At 41.8% G+C, this 25,145-nt stretch overlaps 1 protein-coding gene across 2 annotated transcripts in view; it reads left to right on the forward strand.

The window, feature by feature from the left end:
• The first annotated feature begins 44 nt into the window (after positions 1-44).
• Positions 45-25,145, forward strand: part of TECPR2 (tectonin beta-propeller repeat containing 2) — a 103,333-nt gene continuing 78,232 nt past the window's right edge. Inside the window, exons 1-2 of one of the 2 annotated variants that reach the window (XM_026012625.2) lie at positions 45-139; positions 11,050-11,340. In XM_026012625.2, coding sequence (XP_025868410.1) covers positions 11,122-11,340 — 219 coding nt within the window. In that variant the 5' untranslated portion in view covers positions 45-139; positions 11,050-11,121. The remainder of the gene's footprint in view (positions 140-11,049; positions 11,341-25,145) is intronic. The other variant, XM_026012627.2, reaches the window with a different exon arrangement.

The raw sequence follows: 25,145 nt of genomic DNA on the forward strand, positions 1-25,145 counted from the left end.
TCTAGCCCCCGGCTGTCGCTCAGCGGGCCCGGCGCGGTTGCCCAGGGAACGGGCTCCCGGCAGCCCCCGCGGCCCGGAGTCCGTCCCCGCCTCCTCCGGCCGGGCCGGGCCGACGAGTCCGGAGGGGCCGCCGCGGGAGGTGAGTCCCCTTCCTCCGCGCCCCTTCCTCGGCCTCGCCCGGGCCACCCTTCCCTGGCCTCGGCGCCTGGAGTCGCCCTGCCCGTCTCGCCCGCGCGCCAGCACCTGAGGCGCCAGGCTGGGCGGTCCTCCGCCGCGTCCCCGGGCCCTCATCCCTCATCCCTCATCCCTCATCCCTCGGCCGTCATCCCTCATCCCCCGTCCCGCGTCCTCGGTCCCCCTGCCGGCCCGCCCGCGGCGCCTGCCTGACGTTGCGCCCGGTACCCCGACCCTCCGCGCCCTGGCGCTGCTGGCGCAGACCTGGGCACGCACCCCCAGGTGTTCAGGAGGGTGAATGGGGGTCCCCTCCCTCAGTCCTGCGTTGGGCCTGGAGGCTTCAAGGATGGGGTGATGGGGTGCCCCGGCGTCAGACCCCCCAGCCGTGCGCTCGGCGCAGGTGATGCCGCGTCGCTGCGCTGCAGCTTTATCATCCGTTAAACGGGGATGATAACGCCTTCCACCCCTGGGTGGGAGGATCAGGTGGGTCCGTGCGTGCGAAGTGCTGAGCACCGAGCCTGGCACCTGATACACTTCACCATAGGGTCGCCCCTGCTGTGGTTGCCCACATGCTCTACTTCCACTTCCCATCCCTGCTCTTGATCCTTCCTCACTCTCTCGCTGACACTCGGGAATCTTAAGTCTGTTACGTTTGTTCCTTCTGTTCCATCTGCTGGCGGGACTGTGGGGTCCCAGCCTGGGTGCACGCTTTATCTGCTGGAGTGATGCGTTGCACTTGGGGTTGACACCCCCCCCCCCCCCCCCCCCGCAATTCTTGCAAATCCAGCATGAGCAGAATCTGGGAGTAAAGCCACTGTATCCCGTGTAGTCGCCAGGGTCTCCTAAGCTGCAGAGCTTTTTGTGTTTTCTCACACCCAGTGAAGTGCACCTTGATAGGGTTTCTGGCCTTGTTTGTAGGGCTTTTTGTTTTGTTTTGTTTGATCCATGTTCGTTCATTCACCAGGGATTGATTGCTCGGGATCCCTTGAATGTCAGCCATGTGCTAGGCTCTAGGGATGCTGTGGTCCCAGTCGCTGCCCGCTGCCCTCAGGGAGCTTTCTAACCAGAGAACCAGCCTGTACAAATAGAGGGGATGCTCTCCCAGAGTTTTCAGGACTGGCCTTGAGACTGGTGGGGAAGATGGGATATGGATAGTCCTCCTGGAGGAGTGACTAGCAAGTGGTTTTCAGAGGTTTAAGTTATTTTGGAGCCACATTGTCTTTCTCTCTTTTTTTTTTTAGATTTTATTTATTTATTTTTTTTAATTTTTAATTTATTTATGATAGTCATAGAGAGAGGCAGAGACACAGGCGGAGGGAGAAGCAGGCTCCATGTACCGGGAGCCTGATGTGGGATTCGATCCCGGGTCTTCAGGATCACTCCCTGGGCTGCAGGCGGCGCTAAACCGCTGCGCCACCGGGGCTGCCCCACATTGTCTTTCTCAGTAGAAGACTGGCTTCTACAGATTTGTTTTCCAGTTTTCTCCTAGGAAGGTAACACTTCAAGTTTGGATTTTATATTAGCCTCTGGATAGTTTGGACAAAATGGTTCCTGGCACTTGGGGGAAAAAAAGAAGGAAACAGCATCAGTTGATTGAACTTGGAAAAATGAAGGATAAATCAGGTATCAGTTGTACACATAATGAAAACAAGCATGGAGAGATTTCTAGGTACAGTGAAGCACAAGGAGCTTGGTAGAATCAGGAGGGAGTAGTTAACAGCTCTGTGGACCCGAGATAGAAGTGAGCAGTTGTTCAAAGTGTGTGTTCAGTTTAAACGCATGTGTTATTTGGGCCTGGACTTAAGAGACCAGTGAATTTTTGCATAACAGTGGATGTATATTTGGGCTGTCATACCTGGGGAGTCCTGGCAAGGTGTTTTGAGAGTTTAACAAATGGTTGCCGAGTACAGTATTGACCATACTGTGTTGGTCTTTGGAAGCACCACAAGGAATATAGACTAGAAGTACCTGGGTGAAGTCCACAAAGAGTCCATTAGAGAGGTTGGAAAACAAAGGATGGACTGCTGTGTGATAATGAGGTGCTCAGTGTTCTCTGACAGCAGAGAAAGACAAACTTAAGTGTCAGAGGGAGTCTGAAGGTTTCCTAGGGGAGAAGTACTTCTTACAGGGTGTGTTGGGGGAGCCTTTGCAAAGGCATACAGGCCATGGTATGTTCAGGGACTGTGGGGAGCTCATTGCAGCTGCAGTGTAGAGTGTGTGGGAGGAAGAGTGGCCTGGCATCAAGCTAAGTACAGATCTTTTTTTTTTTTTTAAGATTTATTTATTTGAGAGAGAGAGAGTATGCATACAGGAGGAGAGGCAGAGGAGAGAGTCTCAAGTAGACCCTGTGCTGAGTGCAGAGCCCAGCATGGGGCTGGATCTCACCACTTCGAGATCAGGAGCCAAGCCAAAATCAAGAGTCAGATGCCTAACTGATTACCCCATCCAGGTACCCCCAGACCATTTTTTTAAAAAGATATTATTTATTTATTCATTAGAGAGAGAGAGAGAGAGAGAGAGAGAGAGAGAGAGGCAGAGACTCAGGCAGAGGGGGAAGCAGGCTCCATGTAGAGAGCCCGACATGGGACTGGATCCCCGGTCTCCAGGATCAGGCCCTGGGCTGAAGGCGGCACTAAACCGCTGAGCCACCTGGGCTGCCCACCTTATTGATTTTAAAGATTGGATTGGGAATATTCTTTTGCAGTAAGACCTGAAGGTAACATTTTATTATTCATTCAACAAATCTTTATTGAGTATCTACTCTGTGCCAAAGATATTAAGTACTAGGGTTTGCATCTGTTGCGTATATTTTCATGGGCGATGGTCATTAAACTGCTTAGCAGATGAAGTGACTAAAGATTGTGATAAGAATATGAAGGACATACACAAAATGACATGACAGGGAGGAGGGGCCAAAGAACTGCAAGCCATCTGCTCAGCAAAGCCGGCCCTTGTGAAGCCAGGTTTGTGGGTGAGATGAAAGGTCACTGGAGTAGAGGGCATAGAGGCCTGAGGAGGGAAAGAGTGGGTCAGTGCAGCAAAAGCTTGGCCAGGTGAGGAGGGACAGGGACGTGAGGGGCAGCCAGGAAGGCATTTGGTTCTCCGAGCAATGGGGAACCCCTGAAGAATTTTGAATAGGATGGGTAGCAATGAGACCCACCCATTTCTCTTTCAAATAATTCTTAAAAAAAAAAAAAAAAAAGACTTTATTTTTTCAGAGCGGTTTTAGGTCCACAGCAAAGTTGAAGACAAGGTGTGAAGATTTCTCATATACCACTGCCCCCCCCCCCCATGCATATCTCCCCTAGTATCAGTGTGAGGACTTTTGTTACAATTGATGACTCTACACTGACACAACATGATCAGCTGGACTCCATCATTTACTTTTAGGGCTCACTTTCGGTGGTATGTTCTGTGGGCTTGGACAAATGTATAATGACAGGCGTCTGTCATTATCGCATCGGTATTTTCACTGCCTTAAAAATCTGTGCTTTTGTTTATTCAGCTTATTCATCCCTTCCCCTCCCCCCACAGCCCCTGACGGCCATTGATCTCCTTACTGTGTCCCTAGTTTTGCCTCATGCAGAATGTTACATAGTTGGAATAATACAAGATGTAGCCTTTTCAGATTGGCTTCTTCCACTTAGTAATATGCATTTAAGGCTCCTTTCTTTTCATGGCTTAATAGCCAGTGTCTTTTTAATGCTGAATAGAATTCCATCATCTGATGTACCGCAGTTTATTTATACATTCACCTACTAAAGGACGTCTTAGTTGCTTACAGATTTTGACATTTATGAATAAAGCTGCTATAAATATCTGGGTGAAGGTTTGCGTGTGAACATAAGTTTTTAACTCCTTTGGATAAAAACCAAGGAATATAATTGCTGGGTGATACAATAAGATTATGTTTAGTTTAGGGTTTTCTTTTCTTTTCTTTTTTGGTAGATACTATGCCCAATATGGGACTCGAACTCATGACCCCAAGATCGAGAATTGCATGCTCTACAGATTGTGCCAGCTAAGCGCCCCAGATTGTGTTTAATTTTGTAAAAAAGACACCAAATTGTCTTCAAAGGGACTGTGCCACTTCACATTCCTACCAGCAATGAATGAGAATCCTCATTGCACCACATCCTTATAGGCATTCGGTGTTGTCTGTGTTCGGAATTTTGGCTATTTTAATAGGCGTGTATCTCATTTTAATTTGCATTTCTCTGATGACATATGATGTAGAACACCTTTTCATATGCTTATTTGCCATCTGTATATCTTCTCTGGTGAGGTATCCATTAGGTCTTTGGTCCATTTTTTAATTGGATTGTTTCTTGTTGAGTTTTAAGAGTTCTTTGTTTATTTTGGGTAATGGTCCTTTGTCAGGTGTGTCTTTTGCAAATATTTTCTCCCAGTTTGTGTATTGTCTTCTCATTCCCTTGAGATTGTCTTTTGTGGAGCTTTTTAGTTTAGTTTTTTTTTTTTTAAGATTTATTTATTTATTCGTGAGAGACACAGAGAGAGGCAGAGACATAGGCAGAGCGAGAAGCAGGCTCCATGCAGGGAGCCTGATGCGGGACTCGATCCTGGGTCTCCAGGATCACGTCCTGGGCCGATGGCAGGCACTAAACCACTGAGCCACCCAGGGATCCCTAAGAACTTTTTTGTTTTATTTTATTTTATTTATTTTATTTTATTTATTTTATTTTATTTTATCTATCTATCTATCTATCTATCTATCTACGATAGTCACAGAGAGAGAGAGAGAGAGAGAGAGAGAGAGAGAGAGAGAGAGGCAGAGACACAGGCAGAGGGAGAAGCAGGCTCCATGCACCGGGAGCCTGACGTGGGATTCGATCCCGGGTCTCCAGGATCGTGCCCTGGGCCAAAGGCAGGTGCCAAACCGCTGCGCCACCCAGGGATCCCGCTTTTTTGTTTTAATGAAGTCTAGTTTATTGCCTGACATGGGGCTCAATCCCAGGACTACAGGATCACGACCTGAGCTTGGGGTAGACACTTAACTGACTGAGCCACCCAGGCGCCCCTCTCCTATGTCTTCTTGTAGGAGTTTTATAGTTTTGTGTTTTACATTTAAACCTGTAATCCATTTTGCATTAATTTTTATGAAGGGTATAAGGTCTGTGTCTAGATTCAATTTTTTTGCATGTGGATGTCCAGTTTTTTGGGCACTATTTGTTGGAAAGACTTCTTTGCTCCATTGTATTGCCTTTTCTCCTTTATTAAGGATCAGTTAACTATATTTGTGCAAGTCTATTTCTGGGCTATTTTGTTCTGTTGATTTATTTGTTTTTCCCTATACCACACTGTTTTGATTACTGCAGCTTTTATGTTGGCAGTTGGGTAGTATCAGTAACTTTGTTCTTCTCCTTCAATATATTGGCTCTTCTGGTTCTTTGCCTCTTGATATAAACTTTAAAATAGTTCTGTTGATATCCACAAAATAATTTACTTGGGATTTTGACTGGGATTGCATCGAATCTGTAGATCATGTTGGGAAGAATTGACATCTGGACAATATTGAATCTGCCTGTCTATGAACATGGGATATCTTTCTATGTATAGTTCTCTGATTTTGTTCATGATGGTTTTGTAGTTTTCCTCATATTGACCTTATACATATTTTGTTAGATTTATATGTAAGTATTTCAATCTGGGGAATGCTAATGTAAATGGAATTATGTTTTTAATTTCAAATTCCACTTGTTCATAGCTGGTATTTGGGAAAGTAGTTCGCTTTTGTATGTTAAGTTTGTATTGTAACCTTGCTATAATTGCTTATTAGTGTCAGGAGTTTTTTGTTGATTTTTTCAGACTTTCTACATAGATGATCATGTCATCTGCAAAGACAGTTTTATTTCTTCCTTCCTAATCTGTATACTTTTTCCTGTCTTACTGCATTAACTAGAACTTCCAGTATGATGTTGCAAAGGAGTGGTGACGTGGGGAGGTCCTTCCCTTGTACCTGATCTTTGTGGGGAAGCTTTGAGTTTCTCACCATTAAGTATGATGTTAGCTGCTGGTTTTTGTAAATATTCCTTATCAGCTTGAAGAAATTCCCTTCTATTCCTAGTTTATGGAAGTTTTGGGATGAATGGGGTTGGACAACTGTTTCCTCCCACTTTTCTTATTTTTTATAATAGTTTGAGATATCGTTTACATCTCATATACATATGAGATATGGGTATACTAAAAACCATATATATGGTTAGTATATCACAGAGATGTGTAAGCATCACTACGATTTTAGAATTTTGTCATCACTCAAAAGAAACCCCATATTATTTAGCAGTAACCTCCACCCCCCACTCCCAGCTTCTAGCCCTAGGTAGTCACTGGTTTACTTTCTGTCGCATATGTTTGCTTATTCTGGGCATTTCATATAAATAAAATCAATATGTGGTTTTATATGTCTGGCTTCTTTCACTTAGCATCATGCTTTCAAGATTCATCATGTTATAGCATGTATCAGACTTCATTCCTTTTTATTGCTGAATAATATTCCATCGTATGGATATACTATTTTGTTTTCATGGACAATTGGTGTTTTTGATTTTTGCTATTATGAAGGTAATAGTAGTATTCCCTTCATAATATTTTTGTGTAGACATATGTTTTCATTTCTCTTGGATATACACCTAGGAGTAGAGTTGCTGGGTCATGTGGTAATTCCATGTTTAACTGCTAGACTTTTTTAATGGGAGCTGCATCATCATTTTATTTTCTACCAGCAGTGTATGAGGATTTCAATTTCTTTACATTCTTGTTGATCTCTCTCTCTTTTTGTTATAGCCATCTTAGTATTTAAAGTGATAGCTCATTGTGGTCTTGTTCTGCATTTCCCTGATGATTAATGATGGTGAGCATCTTTACTGTGGTTATTGGCTATTTTTATGTTTTTGGAGAAATGTCTATTCAGATCCTTTGCCCATTTAAGAATTATTTTTTTATTATTGAGATTTAAGAGTTTTCTATATATTCTGGATACAAATACTTTATCAGATATATGATTAACAAATATTTTTCCAGTTCTATGAGTTGTCTTTTGATGTCTTGTTGGTGTTTTTTTGGAGCACAGAAGTCACAGAGTTCAATCTGACTACTGTATGAGCACAGGCTCTAGACGCCAGGTATGGGAGTAGGAGAACAGTCATTAGAAGAATGTTGCAGAGGTTCTGGTGAGATGTGTGATGCCTTCATCTTGGGCATGACCACATAGATGGTGAGAAGAGGTCAGGTATGAGGCAAGTTAGGTGACAGAACAGATGGAATGAGGTGAAGGGTTGTTGTAGGGGTGAGGGAGAGGGAGAAGGAGAAATCAGGGATAAATGCTAGAATTTCACTTCAAAAATCGATTCAGAATTTGATTAAACTGCCCATTATCTGCCACAGAATTGTGATGAGTTTTAATCCCTGCTAGGACAGGGTTAGTGAGGGAGGGATGCTTACACATTTTTGAAGTTGAGAGTATTATCATTGATTGTGCCAAAGAGATGATTCCAGGGACTCTGACCCTCTATATTATCCATTAATATATCCTAAGCCACTGCAAGTTAGGATAGTGTGCCTGCCCTGCAAATGAGTTTCAAGGTAAATCCTCTGGCACTCTTCTAACCAGACTGCAATCTCAAATCCCCTCTTGTATGGAGATTATGGAACTGTCAGTGAATAGTATCAAATCAGGTTAATTAATTTTTAAAATATAAATGTCATAATTTGACAAAGCTGCTTGTGAAAAGTGACTTTTAAAGGAAGAAATAGTTCAAGCTGACATTTGTGAAGTGCTTAGTACTCCCCAGTTGCTTCCTAGGAGATCTTGTTCACTAAGCAGAAATTAAAATATTTTGATTGGGGGACGCCTGGGTGGCTCAGTTGGTTAAGCATCTGCCTTCAGCTCAGGTCTTGATCCCAGGGTCCTGGAATCAAGCCCCACATTGGGCTCCCTGTTCAGTGGAGAGTCTGCTTCTCCCTTTATCCCCTGCTCATGCTCGCTCTTGCTATCTCTCTCTCTCTCTCTCAGAGAGATAGATAATAGATAAATAAAATCTTTAAAAAATCTTTTGGTTGGGAAAATTTTATTATATACAGCGGGTTCTCTGCAGTTATATAGAGTCTTTAAAAATCATGTTCTAGCGGACTATCTAAGGACATGGCAAATGCTTGTGATTTATGAAGTAAAAAAAGTGTGTCTGCACACATGGCTATGGCTATCTATATATAGTATATCTCTGTACGAGGGGATTATGAGTGGCATTTATTTAGTTCTTCTTGAATTCCCATATTTCAATTTTTTGACAGTAAACATAACTTTAAAAAATATTTCCTTTTTAAAAAAAATTTTTTTAAGTTTATTTATTTATGATAGTTACAGAGAGAGAGAGAGGCAGAGACACAGGCAGAGGGAGAAGCAGGCTCCACGCACCGGGAGCCCAATGTGGGATTCGATCCCGGGTCTCCAGGATCGCGCCCTGGGCCAAAGGCAGGCGCCAAACCGCTGTGCCACCCAGGGATCCCCAGTAAACATAACTTTTAAAATGAAAATAAGATTTCAATTTATAAACATTATGTAGATTACAGCTTGTCAGTGTGTTCACATGCACAGACCCATTGAGGGCACAAAGGCTTTCCTGTTCCTATGCTGCCCTTACACTTAAAGATGGAAAGAAAATGGGAGTAGTTTCCTCATCTGTAAGATGGAGATAACAGTGGTCCCAAACTCCTAGGAATTTTTGTGAGGATTTCATGAGTTAGTGTGCTAAGCATAGTTTCTGTGATGCAACATCATTAGCTATAACCATTATTGCTGCTGTTGTTGTTGTTTTGGTGTTAGTGTCCCATGCCCTTAAATGACTTATCTCCTTTCCCACGGTGTCTGTCAGCAACTGTTCTCACTTGAGTTTGCCTGAAAGCCATTTCATTTTCATTTGATTTCTGTGTCATGCGAGCCCTGCCCACCTTTCTGGAGCACTTTAATACACAAAATATTGTTCTTGCCCTTAAAAAGTTGTAAGTTGATGAGCCGTTCTGCCGTATGCACAGGACCCGCATTCACCATCCAGTTGCCTGTTGCACTAGGCATTTAAAGCTGTGGGAGCATGAGCAAATTTCTGAACCTCCCAGAGTTTTAGCCTCTGCTACAAGGGGGTGTATTAGTGAGTTTTCTTAGCCATGACAGCGAGATATGATCCTTATTATTACGTTTAGGAGAGCTCTCATAAATTACCCTGCTTGCTTCACTGTATTAACTATTGTGATTATCAAATGAAACCAGAGTCTTAAAACGCTTCAAAGACTGAGTATGCCATACAGATCCAAGGGATAATTATTCCAGCATTGAACTGGGGCCATCTTGGAGAAAAGATATTTTCTTGGTCTTCCATTCTTGTCACTTCTTTCTTTCTTGGAAATTCTTCTTTTTTATAACTCATTCATCTATTCGGTAAATAGTTACTGAGCACCTCTGATATGCCTTATCCTTTTCTAGGTGCTGGGGGCTACATGGGTGAGTGAAGCAGATGTGGGTCCTGCTTCTCTAGGACTTACAGGCCAGTGATGGCGTCAGGCAGAGATGGCCAGTCAACAGCAAAGAAAGATGTGTGAAAAAGTAGGGAGAGGAGAATAGAGAGTGTTCAGTGGGGCAGTAAGTTCTCTTTAGGACATGGGCAGGTGGGAGCTTATAGAGAAGGGGACATTTCAGCAGAGACCTTCATACTGAGAAGAAGCAAAATCTGAGTGACATCTGGAGAAAGAGCATTCCAGGCGGAAGGAACAGCCAATACAAGGGCCCCTGGGTGAGAATGAATTTGGTGTGAGTTTCATTATAAGAGAGCTTGGAAGTTGGTCAGTCAACTCTATAGAAATAGAAAACCCACAATTCCAATAAATCCAGCATCCCCAAAAGTTTTTACTAGAGGGACTTGAAAGTCTCCATGGAACTGAGGGAATAAAATACCCCTCCAGCTCTAATAAGGAACAGGGCACCCACCTGTAGCCACTTTGGTCTGTCAGAGCTGTGGCTATGGGATTGGAAAGGCCCAGGACTTGGAAGAAGACCGAGTTTCAAGTCTTGGCTGTGTGGCCTTGAGCAAGTCTTGTCACTGTTGGGCCCTCAGTATCTTCTTCTCTAAGTTGGGGATGACACCACTGATCTTACAGGTAGGGTACAGATTAAACAAGTTACTGAGCACTTCATAAATTACAAGGCACTATGTCAGGACTGAGTATCTTTATTGAGGGAAGCTTTGAAATCAGAGTGCCAAGAGGAATTGGTCTCATTGTGGGACAGATATGTAATTGAGGCACTGGGCATCAAGGAGGCTGCAGGCATCCAGCTGGGGGATGTGTTTCTCTGCTCTCTCAACACAGTGAATGTATTTCTACATCAGGATTGGTTTATTCTCCTGGTACAGTGTCTTCCCTGTATCTCTTTTCCATGTTCCATCCTTCTTGGTGGGCTTGATAATTCAGGATGTTTCCAGTGAAGCCTTTTCCACATTGCTCTCTCCTTCTTCTCATCAAGACCCACAGAGTAGCACTAATCACATGTGGTTTTATGTATCTTCACTGTTTCTTTTTGCCTGCCTGGCTGAATCATAAACTACTTGAGAAAAAGAACTGTTTTTAATATTCTTTCCATTCCTCTTTAGTATTTAGCATGATGCGAATCACAGGTGCCAGTACATAATGAGGTGCCTATTGAATTAAAATGCTCAAAAGTAATTTTAATGACACCAGTGTACTTTCTCCATTCAGTTAAGCTCCAGCTATCATTCTTACCTACCTGCAATTCCTTGATCCCGCTGTTAAATGTGACTTGTTTTTGGCATATGGACATTGAAAGAACTCTAATGCCTTGTTCTTTAGCCCCCAGGCTTCCCCAGATGCCAAGTAAACATTCCTTTTCCTGCCTGAAGATCATCTGTGAAAGCCTTGGCCATGGCATCAGTTTCAGCGCCTATTACGTTCAGAGAATTCTGCCCCTTGTACTATCTCCTCAATGCCATTCCCACAAAGGTCCAGAAGGGTTTCCGCTCTATTGTGGTCTACCTCACAGCTCTCGATACCAATGGGGACTACATCGCAGTGGGCAGCAGCATTGGCATGCTCTATCTGTACTGCAGACACTTCAATCAGATGAAAAAGTACAACTTTGAGGTGAGTCTTGCTTTTCTTTACTCCTTAGCATGAAGGTGTGATGGCTAACATTTAATGTGCTCGTGCATTCTAGGATGGTATAATTTACTTCTGATTTGGCCTTAGTGTCTCACCCAAACCATACTTTAAAACCATCTTTAATTGAAGTGGAATATAACTAAAAACATGTATTTTTTTAAACTTTTTTCCCCTGCCTCCAAAAATGCAGCATCATTTTATTTATTTATTTATTTATTTATTTATTTATTTATTTATTTATTTTTAAAGATTTTATTTATTTATTCATGAGAGACAGAGAGAGAGAGACAGAGACACAGGCAGAGGGAGAAGCAGGCTCCATGCAGGGAGCCTGACGTGGGACTCGATCCTGGGTCTCCGAGATCACACCCTGGGCTGAAGGCAGCGCTAAACCGCTGAGCCACCAGGGCTGCCCGTAGCATCGTTTTAAAAGAAAATATTTTGGTGTTTAACATGTAATAGAGGGATCCCTGGGTGGCTCAGCGGTTTGGTGCCTGCCTTTGGCCCAGGATGCGATTTTGGAGTCCCAGGATCGAGTCCCACGTCGGGCTCCCGGCATGGAGCCTGCTTCTCCCTCTGCCTGTGTCTCTGCCTCTCTCTCTCTCTCTCTATCATGAATGAATAAATAAATAAATCTTTTTTTTTAAAAAAAACATGTAATAGAAAACTTTGGAAGCAGGTATTTTCTTCTACGTATTTTGTTTCTCAAAGCACCTGACTGACTCGGTTAAATAGTCTCTAGTTTTTCCGCTGAAATAATTATAAAAAAAAAAAAAGATTAGCATCAATATTGGCTAGCTATTAGAACAGGTACATCTTAAATAAGATCATTTCTGTAGAATACTGTTGTTGGGATCCCAAATAACCTCTGTTCTCTGTTGATTGACCTCAGGTATGGCATGCCTATATATTGTAGATGCTGGTAGGCACCATCTATTGATGGACTATCATCAAGTTCACCCATTTAATCAATATCTGTGGTTTATTGAGTATGTGAGCTTTTGTGAGAGACTTAAAGGTAACCCAAGTTGTGGCTCCCCCCCTAATTTCCTTGTGGGGCTGTACTCTGTCTGTGGTTAATAGGCTTTTACACAAAGACAAGGCTTTTTTCTGTTTAAATGAAATGCTTACAAACATCTGTATTTTGATAAATATTCAAATTATTAAAATTTTAATTTAAAAACTTTTTCTTGCGGTACCAGGAGGGCTCAGTCACTTAAGCATCTGACTCTTGACTTCGGTTCAGGTCATGATCTCATGGTCGTGAGATTGAGCCCTAAGTAGGGCTCCATGCTGGGTGTGGAGACTGCTTAAAATTCTCTCTCACCCTCTTTCTGCCCCTCCCTCCCACTGTCGTGTGTGCATGCACACACTCTCTCTCGCTCTCTCAAAAAAATGTTTTTTTCTTAAGCCTTTATACTCAATTTAAAATAACAAAAGTGGCTAGCATGTATATAGCACTTATTGTATGCCAGAGATTATTCTGAACCTTTACATATATTAACTCATTTCATCCTTGCAAAAACTCTGTGAGCCAGATATTATTATTATCAGCCTCATTTTACCAAGGAGACAACTCGGGCATAAAGAGTTAAGTAACTTACCCAAGTCAGGCATTCAATAAGTGGAAGCACCATTATCTGAACTTGGGCAGATTGGCTCTAGAGTTTATATTAATGTTTTTTTTTTTTTTAATTTTTATTTATTTATGATAGTCACAGAGAGATAGAGAGAGAGGCAGAGACACAGGCAGAGGGAGAAGCAGGCTCCATGCACCGGGAGCCCGATGTGGGATTCGATCCCGGGTCTCCAGGATCGCGCCCTGGGCCAAAGGCAGGCGCCAAACCGCTGCGCCACCCAGGGATCCCTATATTAATGTTTTTATATAAAAACTATTGCTATTTTGTTTGATTAATAGCTCATGGATTTAACTGATTAAATTCTCCAAACATTTAAGACCATTTCATAGTTAATCTTTAAAAATATAGTTGTGAATTAATATATCTGAAATTTCTCAAATACTTCAAACACTTAGTAAGGAAGACTTATGAATCTGTCAGCAAACTCTTTTAACAGGAGAAACCAAAGAAAGCCCTACCTAGGTACATCATAATTCAATTGTTAAAAACAAAGGAAAATATTAAAAGTAGCCACAGAAAATTGACACATTACTTGTAGGGAACAATGATTTGAATGAGTGCAGATTTCTCCTCAGAAAGCATGGAGGCTAGAAGACAGTGGTACAACATTTTTAAAGTCCTGAAAGAAAAGACTTCTCAATTTAGAATTCTTTACCTAGTAAAAATATCTGTCAGGAAAGAAGGTGACGTAAAAATGTTCTCAGCTGAGGAAAATCTAAGAGGATTTGTTGCCAGGTCTGCTCCAAAATAGTTGTATAGGAAGTTATTTAGATAAAAGCGAAATGATACCAGAAGGAGACTTGGAATATCAGTAATAAAGTAAGAGTAATAGTAAGTATCTGGATAAATAGAATAGGCTGTTTCTCTCCTTGCGTTCTTTAAAATAGTTTGACAGCAAAAATCATAACATTGTAATATAAGGGAGGAGAGTAAGGGACCTATATAGTGATAAGTTTTCTACATTCTACTTAGAGAGGTAAAATGTTGAGTCTGAATAGATTTTGAAAAGTTAAATACATAACATTGTAATCCCTAGAGTAACCACTAAAAAACCTAGTACAACATGGTATAGTAAGAATTACTATAAACATATCAAAATGGAATTTTTATTTTTATTTTTACTTTTTTAAAGATTTATTCATTCATGAGAGACACACAGAGAGAGGCAGAGACACAAGCAGAGGGAGAAGCAGGCTTTCTATAGGAAGCCCAATATGGGACTTGATCCTGGATCCCAGGATCACGCCCAAGCCAAAGGCAGGCGCTCAACTGCTGAGCCACCCAGGTGTCCCAAAATGGAATTTTTTAAAATGTTCGAACAACTCACAGGAAAACAAGAAAGAGGAAACAAAAGAAGTAAAAACAAAAGGAACAAATGGATAATGATAGACCAAAATAAAAGATATCAATTATTATATTAAGTGGAAATTATATGTATCAGTTAAAAAAATTACTGGAATGGAGGAAAAATCATGAACAAACTATGTTTTCCATAAGAAACTCAATTCAAAATTAACGATATAGATAGGCAAATTTTTTTCTTAGGTAGGCAAATATTAAAAGGATGGAAAAAGATATATCATGTAAATGCTGATTAAAAGAAAGTTGAAGTGGCTCTGTTAACATCAAAATATTTTGATCAAAGAAATAACCAGAAACAAAGCCATTATGGGGGCACCTGGATGTTTGGTGGTTGAGCTTCTCCCTTTGGCTCAGGTCATGATCCTGGGATTGAGTCCTGCATCAGGCTCCTGGCAGGGAGCCTGCTTCTCCCTCTGCCTATGTCTCTGCTTCTCAATCTGTGTCTCTCATGAATAAATAAATAAAATCTTAAAAAAAAGAGAGAGAGAGCCATTATATAATGACAAAAGGGCCAGTTCACCAAGAAGACTTAAATGTGTGTCTTAAATGTGTGTGCACCTTAACAACATACAAAGAGCTCCACAATATACAAAGCAAAAACTGTCATAACTGAAAGGAGGAATAGAGAAACCCACAATTCTAGTTGGAGACTCGTCTTTCAGTTAAATAGAGTTGACAGAAAATCAGCAAGGATATAGAAGAGCTAACCAGCGCCATCAACCAATACTGTCTAATTGACATTTACAGAACATTCCACCCAGTAGCAGCTGAGGATGCATTCTTTATTTTATTTTTTTTAAGGTTTTATTTATTTTAGAGAGAGAGCAAGAGCATGAGCTGGGGGAGGAGCAGCAGCAAAGGCAGAGGCAGAGGGAGAAGCAGAAGCAGGTTTCCCACTGAGCAGGGGGCCTGACACGGGGCTCAATCCCAGGACCCCAGGATCATGACCTGAGTCCAAATCAGGTGCTTCACTGACTGAACCACTCAGGAGCCCCTCAGATGTGTTCTTAATAAGTAAACATGGAACATTCATTGAGACAGACAGACAGACCAGGTCATAAAATACATGTCAACAAATCCTAATTAGAGCAGACTTTCAGGTTCTCTGTTTTACTTTGTTTTCTCACTTTTTAATTGAAGTGTAATTTATAAATCTCAAATATACAATTGGATGAATTGTTATATGTATATAGCTGTGTAATCACCTAGATCAGGATCAGAACGTTTTCAGCAGTCCAGTAGACTCTGTTTTGCTGGCTCCCAAACAGGACTTCTGCCCCAGCTACCTACTCTTCTGACCTCAAACACCATAGAGTAGTTTTGCTAGCCCCTTAGTTTTGTTTTTGTTTTGTTTTGTTTTGTTTTTCAAGATTTGATTTATTTATTTGAGAGAAAGTGAGAGAGAGCACAAGCAGGGAGAGAGGGAAGGCATGAGTAGACTCCCTGCTGATTGTGGAGCCAGACTCGGGGCTCGATCCCACAACCCCAAGATCATGATCTGAGCTGAGGTTAGATGCTTAACCAACTGAGCCACCCAGGTGCCCCAGTCCCTTAGGTTTTAATTCACTATTAGGTCATCTTTGACATTAAGGTTTCATTGTTGGAGTGTGTGTGTGTGTGTTTGTGTGTGTTCCAGAAAGTATATTTGGATGGAACTGGAATACAGAGCAGGACGTGGAGGAGTGTGAGTTAAGGCCAGAAAGGTGGACGGGGTCTCTCACATGACACTATAGGCTGAAACCTGCTCCTGGGGCAGACTCAGCTCCAGGGCTGTGTGGGGAGGGGGCTGGTGCCAAGTTTGAATTTGGACCCCTTGCTCAGCTTGCATTACATCCCAGTTGTCTTTTATAAAAACATGTGTTTATTGTCCTTTTTAAAATAACTATGTAACTTTTTAAAATTTCAGCCTCCACGCTCCAAAAAACTTAAGGAAACAAGAGTTTAGTGTTCCCCAGAATGAAAAACTTAAAGAAACAAGAGTTTAGTGTTCCCGAGTTAGGTACAGTTATACCTAAATGCCTATTTTATAATTTTACCTAATTTAGCTTTCTCCTATTATATGATGAGCCCTATGAGCTTTGAAGGAAAATGACATGCTGGGGCACCCTTTGCAGGGATGACCAGAGTTGAGAGAATCTAGTATAAATTCTTGGAACCAGGGATGCCTGGGTGGCTCAGCGGTTGAGTGTCTGCCCTTGGCTCAGGGCGTGATCCCAAAGTCCTGGGATCAAGTCTCACATCAGGCTTCCTGTGGGGAGCCTGCTTCTCCCTTTGCCTCTCTCTGTGTGTCTCTCATGAATAAATAAATAAAATATTTATAAAAGAAAAATTCTTGGGAAAAAAAAAAAGAAAAATTCTTGGATCCAGCAGATGAAGAGGGGACTCCAGGAAAAATCTCATATGTATATGTATACATATATACATACATATGTGTGTGTGTGTGTGTATTTTTTTTATTCTGGTTTTCTCTTACTAAGGGATCAGAAAAAACATGTACTTTACTGGGGCCAGAATCCATACTTGATAGCCCTAAGTATCAAAAGTGCTTTTCAAGCTCCTATTTGATGTAGAATACAAACCTATAATCATGAAAAAAATCATAAAAGAAGTACAAAATAAAAATTTTGTTTTGGAAAGAACACAGAATTTGGAATTAGAGTATCAGGGTGTGAAAAGGAAGATAACTTTGTGTGTAAAGGATACAGGGAAAGATCTCAGATATCCCTCTGTGGGGACTGAGAATGGGGTAAGCTGAGGGACAGAGTATGAAGAAATCTCTTTTTGTTTTCTTTAAATACTGTGGAATTATTAGAAATTTTCGTAACATGAATGTTTTCAATATTACTTGTATAAACACAGCAACACAAAGATCTCTTTTGAGCTTTGGCTGTCAGTCATTAGCCATGTGATCTCAGAGACGGATCAACTAAGTTGTTGTTCTTGTCATTTTTATCTTTGAAGCTGGCTGGGTCTAGAATAATTTGGTACAGTTACCATGTTTTTCAGGTAAAAAAATGGCAAGATTCGCGCTCCAGGCCACATAGCTACTTGCCTAACCATTATGCTCACTTCCTGTGAGAGAAGGCAGGGCTTCCACAAAAAGTCTGGATTTAGAAGAAAATAGAAACGAGATTCAGGGTCTTTGGAATTTCCTAGTGAAAACTGAGAAATGCATCAACTAGTTTTATTTAGGGGAAATCTAAGATTTTATGGGAAGGTAAATAAAAATAAAAGTTAGTTTACCCTGTAATAAACCCATGTATGGCATGGATGAAAGATTATGTTTTTAAATGAAGTTATGTTTCTAAAGAAGAAAGCAGATCTTATATGTGCTAAATACAGCCTGTCATGGTTTTCAAGAATAATGCTTTTGGAAACCTTTTTTTCTACGTAAGTTAGTGGGAGAGGGCAGATGGAGACATAGGAAGTTCTAGCTTGTGCCAGAAGCACTAAGGAAATGTAAGGAGCTAATAGCAAGTATAAAAATATTATGAACTTGTTAACTATATGACATATATGACATATATAAGAGTAGACCAGAAAGATAACTTGGCCTGAGCTTCTGATTTTCTGTTTTGGAAGTATTAAAGCTTAGCATTCAGCAAGTTTTGGAAATTTCGTGGATTTGCCGTGAGAACCTTTGCACTAACTACAGCAACGCTAGTTCTCATTTCTGCAACTTATCCATACTTGTTATCTCCATGAATTCATTCAATAAGTATCCAGTGCTTTCTATGTGCTGGGCCCATTTTAGGTCCTGGAGAGGCAGTGTAGACTATGACGGCCAAGGTCCTTGCCCTCAGGGAGCTTAGAGTCTAAAGGGGAGCCAGAAAAATGAGGAAGAGACATCAACACACAGACAAACAAGAAGGGAGAAGTCTAAGGGAAAACAAACCAGAGAAGAGGGTGAGCAGTGCCAGCAGGAGTGGTTACAGTTGTTTTTGTTTTTGTTTTTTTTTTAAGATTTTACTTATTTATTCTTGAGACACACAGAGAGAGAGAGAGAGAGAGAGGCAGAGAGAGAAACAGGCTCCATGAAGGAAGCCCGATGTGGGACTTGATCCCAGGACTCCAGGATCATGCCCGGGGCAGAAGGCAGGCGCTAATCCCCTGAGCCACCCAGGGATCCCCCTACAGTTTTAAATAGGAAGTTCAGGGGAGGGCTCCCTGAGCTGGAGCTGAACAGAGACCTGAAGACAGTGAGCAGCATGCATGCTGGGAACCTCGGGGGTAGAGTACTCCAGGCAGAGGGAAGGAGAGGCCTAAGCTCAGGAACATGGCTGCAGTGTCTTCCAGTTAGAAAATTCATGCTTCAGGGGGTGCCTGGGGGGCTCAGTCGGTTGGGAGTTTGCCTTTGGTTCAGGTCATGATCCCGGGGTCCTGGGATGGAGCCCCATGTCCGTCGGGTTCCCTGCTCAGCGAGGAATCTACTTCTCCCTCTCCTTCTGCCTGTCGCTTGGCCTACTTGTGTGCGCACGCTCCTTCTCTCTGTCAAATAAATAAATAAATAATCTTAAAAAAAAGAAAACTTGTGCTTCAGAATGGATGAATGTTTCATTGACTTTCACCTGGTATATTTTGTAAAGTGTTGCAGAGTTGAGAGTTTTTGCCTCACCACATCGGCCAAAAGTACATTTGCCTCATGGCTTCCCTTGTCATTCCCTGTGGGAGGAACGCTTAGGCCCGTCGGTTAGGATCCCGTGATCTAAATTCTGCCATTGTCCATAGCATTACAGTACAGGGTTTCACTGGTGTGCTGCTCAGCGCAGATTGTTTCAGTTCATTGGCTAATGGTATTTTAAAATTATATTTGCAATTGTAATGAGTCAAGAAGAGTGAAGATACTGATGGAAAAAAGAACAAGGTGGGAGAAGTTGCTCTACTGGGTTAGCAAGATTTATAAACCTTCAGTAATTAAGCTGAATGTGGTTATTAGCACAAGAATAGATAAGGAGACAGAATACAGAAACCAGAAAATCCACATACACATAACTCATAAATACTTGAGTTTTTGCAAAGGTGATATTACAGAGTTTTTTAGGAAATGATGTGGGACATTTAGATATGAGTATCTGGGGGAAAACTGAAACTTGATACCTCCCTCATTTCATATGCTTCTTTTGTCTTAGCGCTTTATTTTTATTTTTTTAAAGATTATTTATTTATTTATTCATGAGAGACACACACACACACACACACAGAGGCAGAGACACAGGCAGAGGGAGAAGCAGGCTCCATGCAGGGAGCCCCACGTGGGACTCGATCCCAGGATCATGCCCCGAGCTGAAGGCAGGCGCTCAACTGCTGAGCCACTCGGGCATCCTGTGCTTTATTTATTTATTTTTTATTTTTTTAAGATGTTATTTATTTGAGAGAGTGATAGAGAAGGGGAGGGCACGAGCAGGAGGCAGGGCCAGAGGGGGACGCAGGGGCAGACTCCCCACTGAGCAGGGAGCCTGATGCGGGGCTTGATCCTGGGACTTCAGAACCATGACCCGAGCCAAAGGCAGACACTGAGCCACCTGAACTATGCAGGTGCCCTCATCTTAGCACTTTAAATGCATTGTACCAGCATCTCAACTGCTGAGACTTCTGCTTGCTGTCTCATTGTTTCCTCTGTAGGGAATCTGCCTTCTATCTCTCTCTGAGATCTCTCTGTAGTGGTAGAGTCCCAGGCCCCAGGGACTTCCTTCAAATCCAGTGGATGTTCCCTACTCTAATTTGTCCTATGGAGTTAAGGAAACTATTCCAGAAAAGCAGTGCTTTTGTTTAACTTTTAGATAATTAAACAATTACATTACATACAATAACAATATTTAAACTTTAAACCATGGTTCTTTGTTAGTAAAAGAAGGATAAAAGTGAAACAATTCTTAGGAATTTAATGAATTCATATCCTACTGAGTCTTCTTAAATATTTCTAAGTGTTTCTAATCTATTAGCTATTTGATATGCTAGCAGTTTCTACTAAAGGTTAAGCTGTGGCAAATCAAAAGAAGCTCATAAAGAAAGCCTTGTCAGACTTCACAGTTCCCATGAGCTTGCTCACAAAGAACACTTTCCCTTCATGCAGTTTTGTCTTGTGTATAAAGGGAAAGCTGCCTGCCAAGGAGCCTAAGGAGGTTGGCTGAATGCTGTCCTAATGGTAAAATGTTTGTCCAGAAAATCATTACTGGCTTCTTTCAGATCAATCTTTTTTTTTCCTTAAATTTTTTTATTATTAGGTTTCCATTGGAGAAGATTAAGTTGCCACAGGGCAACAAGACGTGCTCCCTACCAGGTTGAAAATGAAGGAAATGTTAGAGCCAAACACACAATAGATGAGATCTGAGATGGACGGAGTCGCCTTAGAGAGACAGAAGAGCAGTCCCCAGGCCAGAATGAGACTGAATTGTCCCCATATCAAAAAGAAAGAGGATGTGACAGAAGGAAGAGAGTGTGTAGTCCGCTGTGTAACTTGGGAAAAATCAGGCCAAATTACATTTATAGCTGGGGCAGGGCGGCGCAGGGGGAGGGGGCTCCCTTTGAGAGCTCTGATCTCTTCAGCGTGGCTGGCCCTCATGCTCACAGTGGGTTGATCAGAAATTGCTCTGTGCTACCAGGCAACCCTTCACTGAAATTGCTGTCTGTGTGCAGCCAGTAGGGGAGGAATGTTCAGGTCATACTTACATGAGCATTCTGGTTTATAGGATTGTTAGTTCAGTATAAAATAATGAATTGCCTTCTTGGCTTAAACTTTAACTTCTTATGCATTAGATGATCACAGGACAGCCTCCCTGGGCACTAAACATGGCAACAGGACCCTGAAAAAATTGAGTTTCTGGGTGGGTGAGGAAGGTTGAAGGCCAGACCGTTCACATGATAATTCTCCTGTTTGAGTCCGTGCGTTAGGCATGTCTGTGCACCGTGGTGTACAAGGACACGTGCCACCACCGCCCCTCCCCTTGCCCCAGACACCTGACCACATCCTTCCTCTGAGCCACCTGTACACACGTTAGTGCCAGCAGTGCTCGGCTCCTGTGTTTGTTGGTAGGTCTTTTCCTTTCCCTAGACCATAAGAGCCCCTGAAAGTAGCACCGTTGTGTGTGTCCATCACAACAAGCACGGTGAGGCCATAGTAGACTCTGAAGTGTTTGATCTTTGTGTGCATCTTGTTTGAAACTAGCAATGCTTATAAATATGCTACTCGATGTTACTAAGGCCTGCCTCTGCAGACTTACGGGGGAAAACTGTGCTAGATAGGCATTTTATTTTTTTTTATTTTATTTTATTTTTTTTAATTTTTTATTTATTTACTTATGATAGTCACAGAGAGAGAGAGAGAGAGAGAGGCAGAGACATAGGCAGAGGGAGAAGCAGGCTCCATGCACCGGGAGCCCGATGTGGGACTCGATCCCGGGTCCCCAGGATCGCGCCCTGGGCCAAAGGCAGGCGCCAAACCGCTGCGCCACCCAGGGATCCCCATAGATAGGCATTTTAATGCAGCTAGTGCAGTAAAAAAAATCCCACTTTGAAATAATGTCTTACATGAAGGATTGGCGTTACTAAATAGAAATACTGCTAAAGAAGATGAATGGTGGTTTTACACCTTGAATGTTCTAAAAGAGGTTTTATGTATCCTGATCCAGTCATAAAAAAGAAACCAACTATTTCATCGCCTTAAAGAGCATAGAATCGTTGTATATGTCTTTATTCTTTGTGGCACTTGGCAATACCCTAATCTCAAGGACTCTCTCCTCTGTGGGGGGTGTAACTGAGGAGCTCTGAACCCACCACCCTTCCCGCTGGCTGGGAGCAGCCTGGGACAGGGCACAGTGGGACCCCAGACACACTTAACTCCTGTGAGACTGGCAACTCCTCTGACAAGTGACTTTGGCTGGGGATGTTGTCAGCTTGACCACAGCTTTCTGAAACTGCTCTGCAGTTGGAGATTAGCCTGTGCAACCCTCCTTCCTTCCCTTTCTCCATCTCGGGTTGCAGACCTGCTCTGTGAGCTGACAGTCCTTCCTGCCTCTTCCAGTGTTGCCCCCTTTCCCTCACAGATGTTTCCCCAAACAAATGCCTCAGTGTCTACTTCCACCATCACGTCCTGTTTTTTGGTGGACACAAACTAATGCAACAGTGTAGTTCAGCCTTCCAGGACTCCTGGAGCCTACTTCTGTCCATTACTGTGAGAGGAGGCTTGAATCCATCAACAGAAATTGTGTATTTTTTCTCATTTCAGTTCTGTGCCTTTCTGCTTTGTATATATATTTTTTCTTTTTAAAAGATTTTATTTATTCATTAGAGACACACACAGAGAGAGAGAGAGGCAGAGACACAGGCAGAGGGAGAAGCAGGCCCCATGCAGGGAGCCTGATGTGGGACTTGATCTCAGGACCCTGGGATCATGCCCCGGGCTGAAGGCAGGTGCTAAACTGCTGAACCACCCAGGGATCCCTTCTGCTTTATATATCTTTTTAAATTGTAAAATATATAGAACATAAAATTTACAATTTTTCCATTTTTTTCATGTATGGTTCAGTGGTATTAAATATGTTCATATTGTTGTGTTGTTTCATGCATTTTATTATTATTTTTTTTTAGAGAGAGTGAGAGGGAGTGAAAGAATCCTAAGCAGGCTCCACACCGAGCACATGATGCAGGGCTCAGTCTCTTGACTCTGAGGTCATGACCTGAGCCGAAATCAGAGTCAGATGCTTAACTGACTGAGCCACCCAGGCGCCCCCTCTTCCTTCCTTCCTTCCTTCCTTCCTTCCTTCCTTCCTTCCTTCCTTCCTTGGAGAGTATGTTTCATGCATTTTAAAATTCTATTATTAGGTACTTACACATTTAGGATTGTTATGTCTTGTTGAATAGATCCTTTTATCACTATAAAATGTCTTATTTCTGGTAATATTCTTTCTCTACTTTGTCTGGTGTCAATGTAGATTCTCCTACTTTCTTATAATCACAGTTTTCATGTTAATATCTTTTTCCATTCTTACCTTTAGTTTATCTGTGCCTTTATATCTAAAGTGCATTTTTTGAAGATAACCTAAGGTCAGGTCTGTTTTACTCAGTTTGACAATCTCTACCTTTTTTTTTTTTTTTTTTTAAAGTAAACTCTATAACCAGTATGGGGCTTGAACTTGTGACCCCAGGATCAAGAGTTGCGTGCTCTACTGACTGAGCTAGCCAGGCACCCCGACAATCTCTACCTTCTGTTTGGTATATTAAGGCCATTTGTTTTGAATGTAGTTACTGATGTGGCTGGGTTTAAGTCACAGTTTCTCAGCATGACGCAGTTGACATTTTGGTCAGGAGATGCTGTCCTATGTATTGTAGGATGATGAACAGCACCCCTGCTTTCTACCTCCTCGATGGCAATAGTATCAGCCAAGTTGCAACAATCTCCAGATATTGTCAGATGTCTTGGGTAGGGTGGGGTACAAAATCATCCCTGTTTGAGAACCATTAGTTAAGCCTACCATCTTGGTAAGTGTTTTTTACTTACTCCACCTATTCTTTACATCTTGTTTTTTTTTTTTTTTTTCTTTTACTACAGTCTTTTGGACTAATTATTTTTTCATATTTTTATTTTATGTCCCATATGGCGTTTAGGCCCTACCTGTTTTATTTTTCTGTAGTTTATTTACAACGTGTCCTTTAACTTATCTCCATCTACCCTCAAGTAATAGTATGTCACTTTACAAATGATATAAGAACTATACAACAGGGGCAGCCCCGGTGGCCCAGTGGTTTAGCACCGCCTTCAGCCTGGGGTGTGATCCTAGAGACCCAGGATCGAGTCCCACATTGGGCTCCTTGTGTGGAACCTGCTTCTCCCTTTGCCTGTGTGTCTGCCTCTCTCTCTCTCTGTATCGCTCATGAATAAATAAATAAAATCTTTAAAAAAAAAAGAACTGTACAACAATTTATTTTCCTTTCAGATTTTTTTGTTGCTGGCATATAGAAATACAACTGATTTATGTATATTTCACTTATATCCTGTTTTATAGATTTCTTGGTGCTTTCTACATAGGTAATCACTTCTCCCTGTGAAGAAAGCTTTTTACTTCATCTTTTCCAATGTGTTCACCTTTCAATTTTCTACTTGATTTACTGCGCTGGCTAGGACCTCCAGGATAATATCCACCATGAGAATGGACATCTCTGCTTTGGCATATACACTCACTTGCTTCAGATTCCTCATGGATGCTTTTTATTTTATTAAACACTTATTTGTGTTTCTAGTTTTCTGAGAGTTTCTATCGTGAATTAATATTGAAGTTTCTTAAATACTTATTCTAAATCTGTTGAAGTGGTAACATGATTTTCTTCTTTATTCTTATTTATTCTGTTAATATGGCATATGTATTGAGTTTGATTATTAATCTGTGCATTACTTCTAAACCCCATCTGTCATGATGTAGTGTCCTTTTAAAAAATCTTATATATTCATTTTAGTAATATTTTATTATGGTCTTTTGTATCTATATTCATGAGAGGTATTGGTCTATAGTTTTCTTATGATGTCTCTGTTCTTTCTCATCATAAATGTAAGTGTCTTGTATTCTTGATTTTTTTGTTTCAACGTCTCTGTCTCTAAGTTGTTTAGACAGGCATATATGCAAAGCTAACAGTTTTTCTCTCAGCACTTTTTTAAAGATGTTATTTATTTATTCATGATAGACACAGAGAGAGACAGAGAGAGAGAGAGAGAGAGAGAGAGAGAGAGAGAGAGCCAGAGGCACAGACAGAGTGAGAAGCAGGCTCCATAAAGAAGCCTGACGTGGGACTCGA

This window comes from Vulpes vulpes, chromosome 6 (genome assembly GCF_048418805.1).
Source record: "Vulpes vulpes isolate BD-2025 chromosome 6, VulVul3, whole genome shotgun sequence".
Taxonomy (NCBI): Eukaryota; Metazoa; Chordata; class Mammalia; order Carnivora; family Canidae; genus Vulpes; species Vulpes vulpes.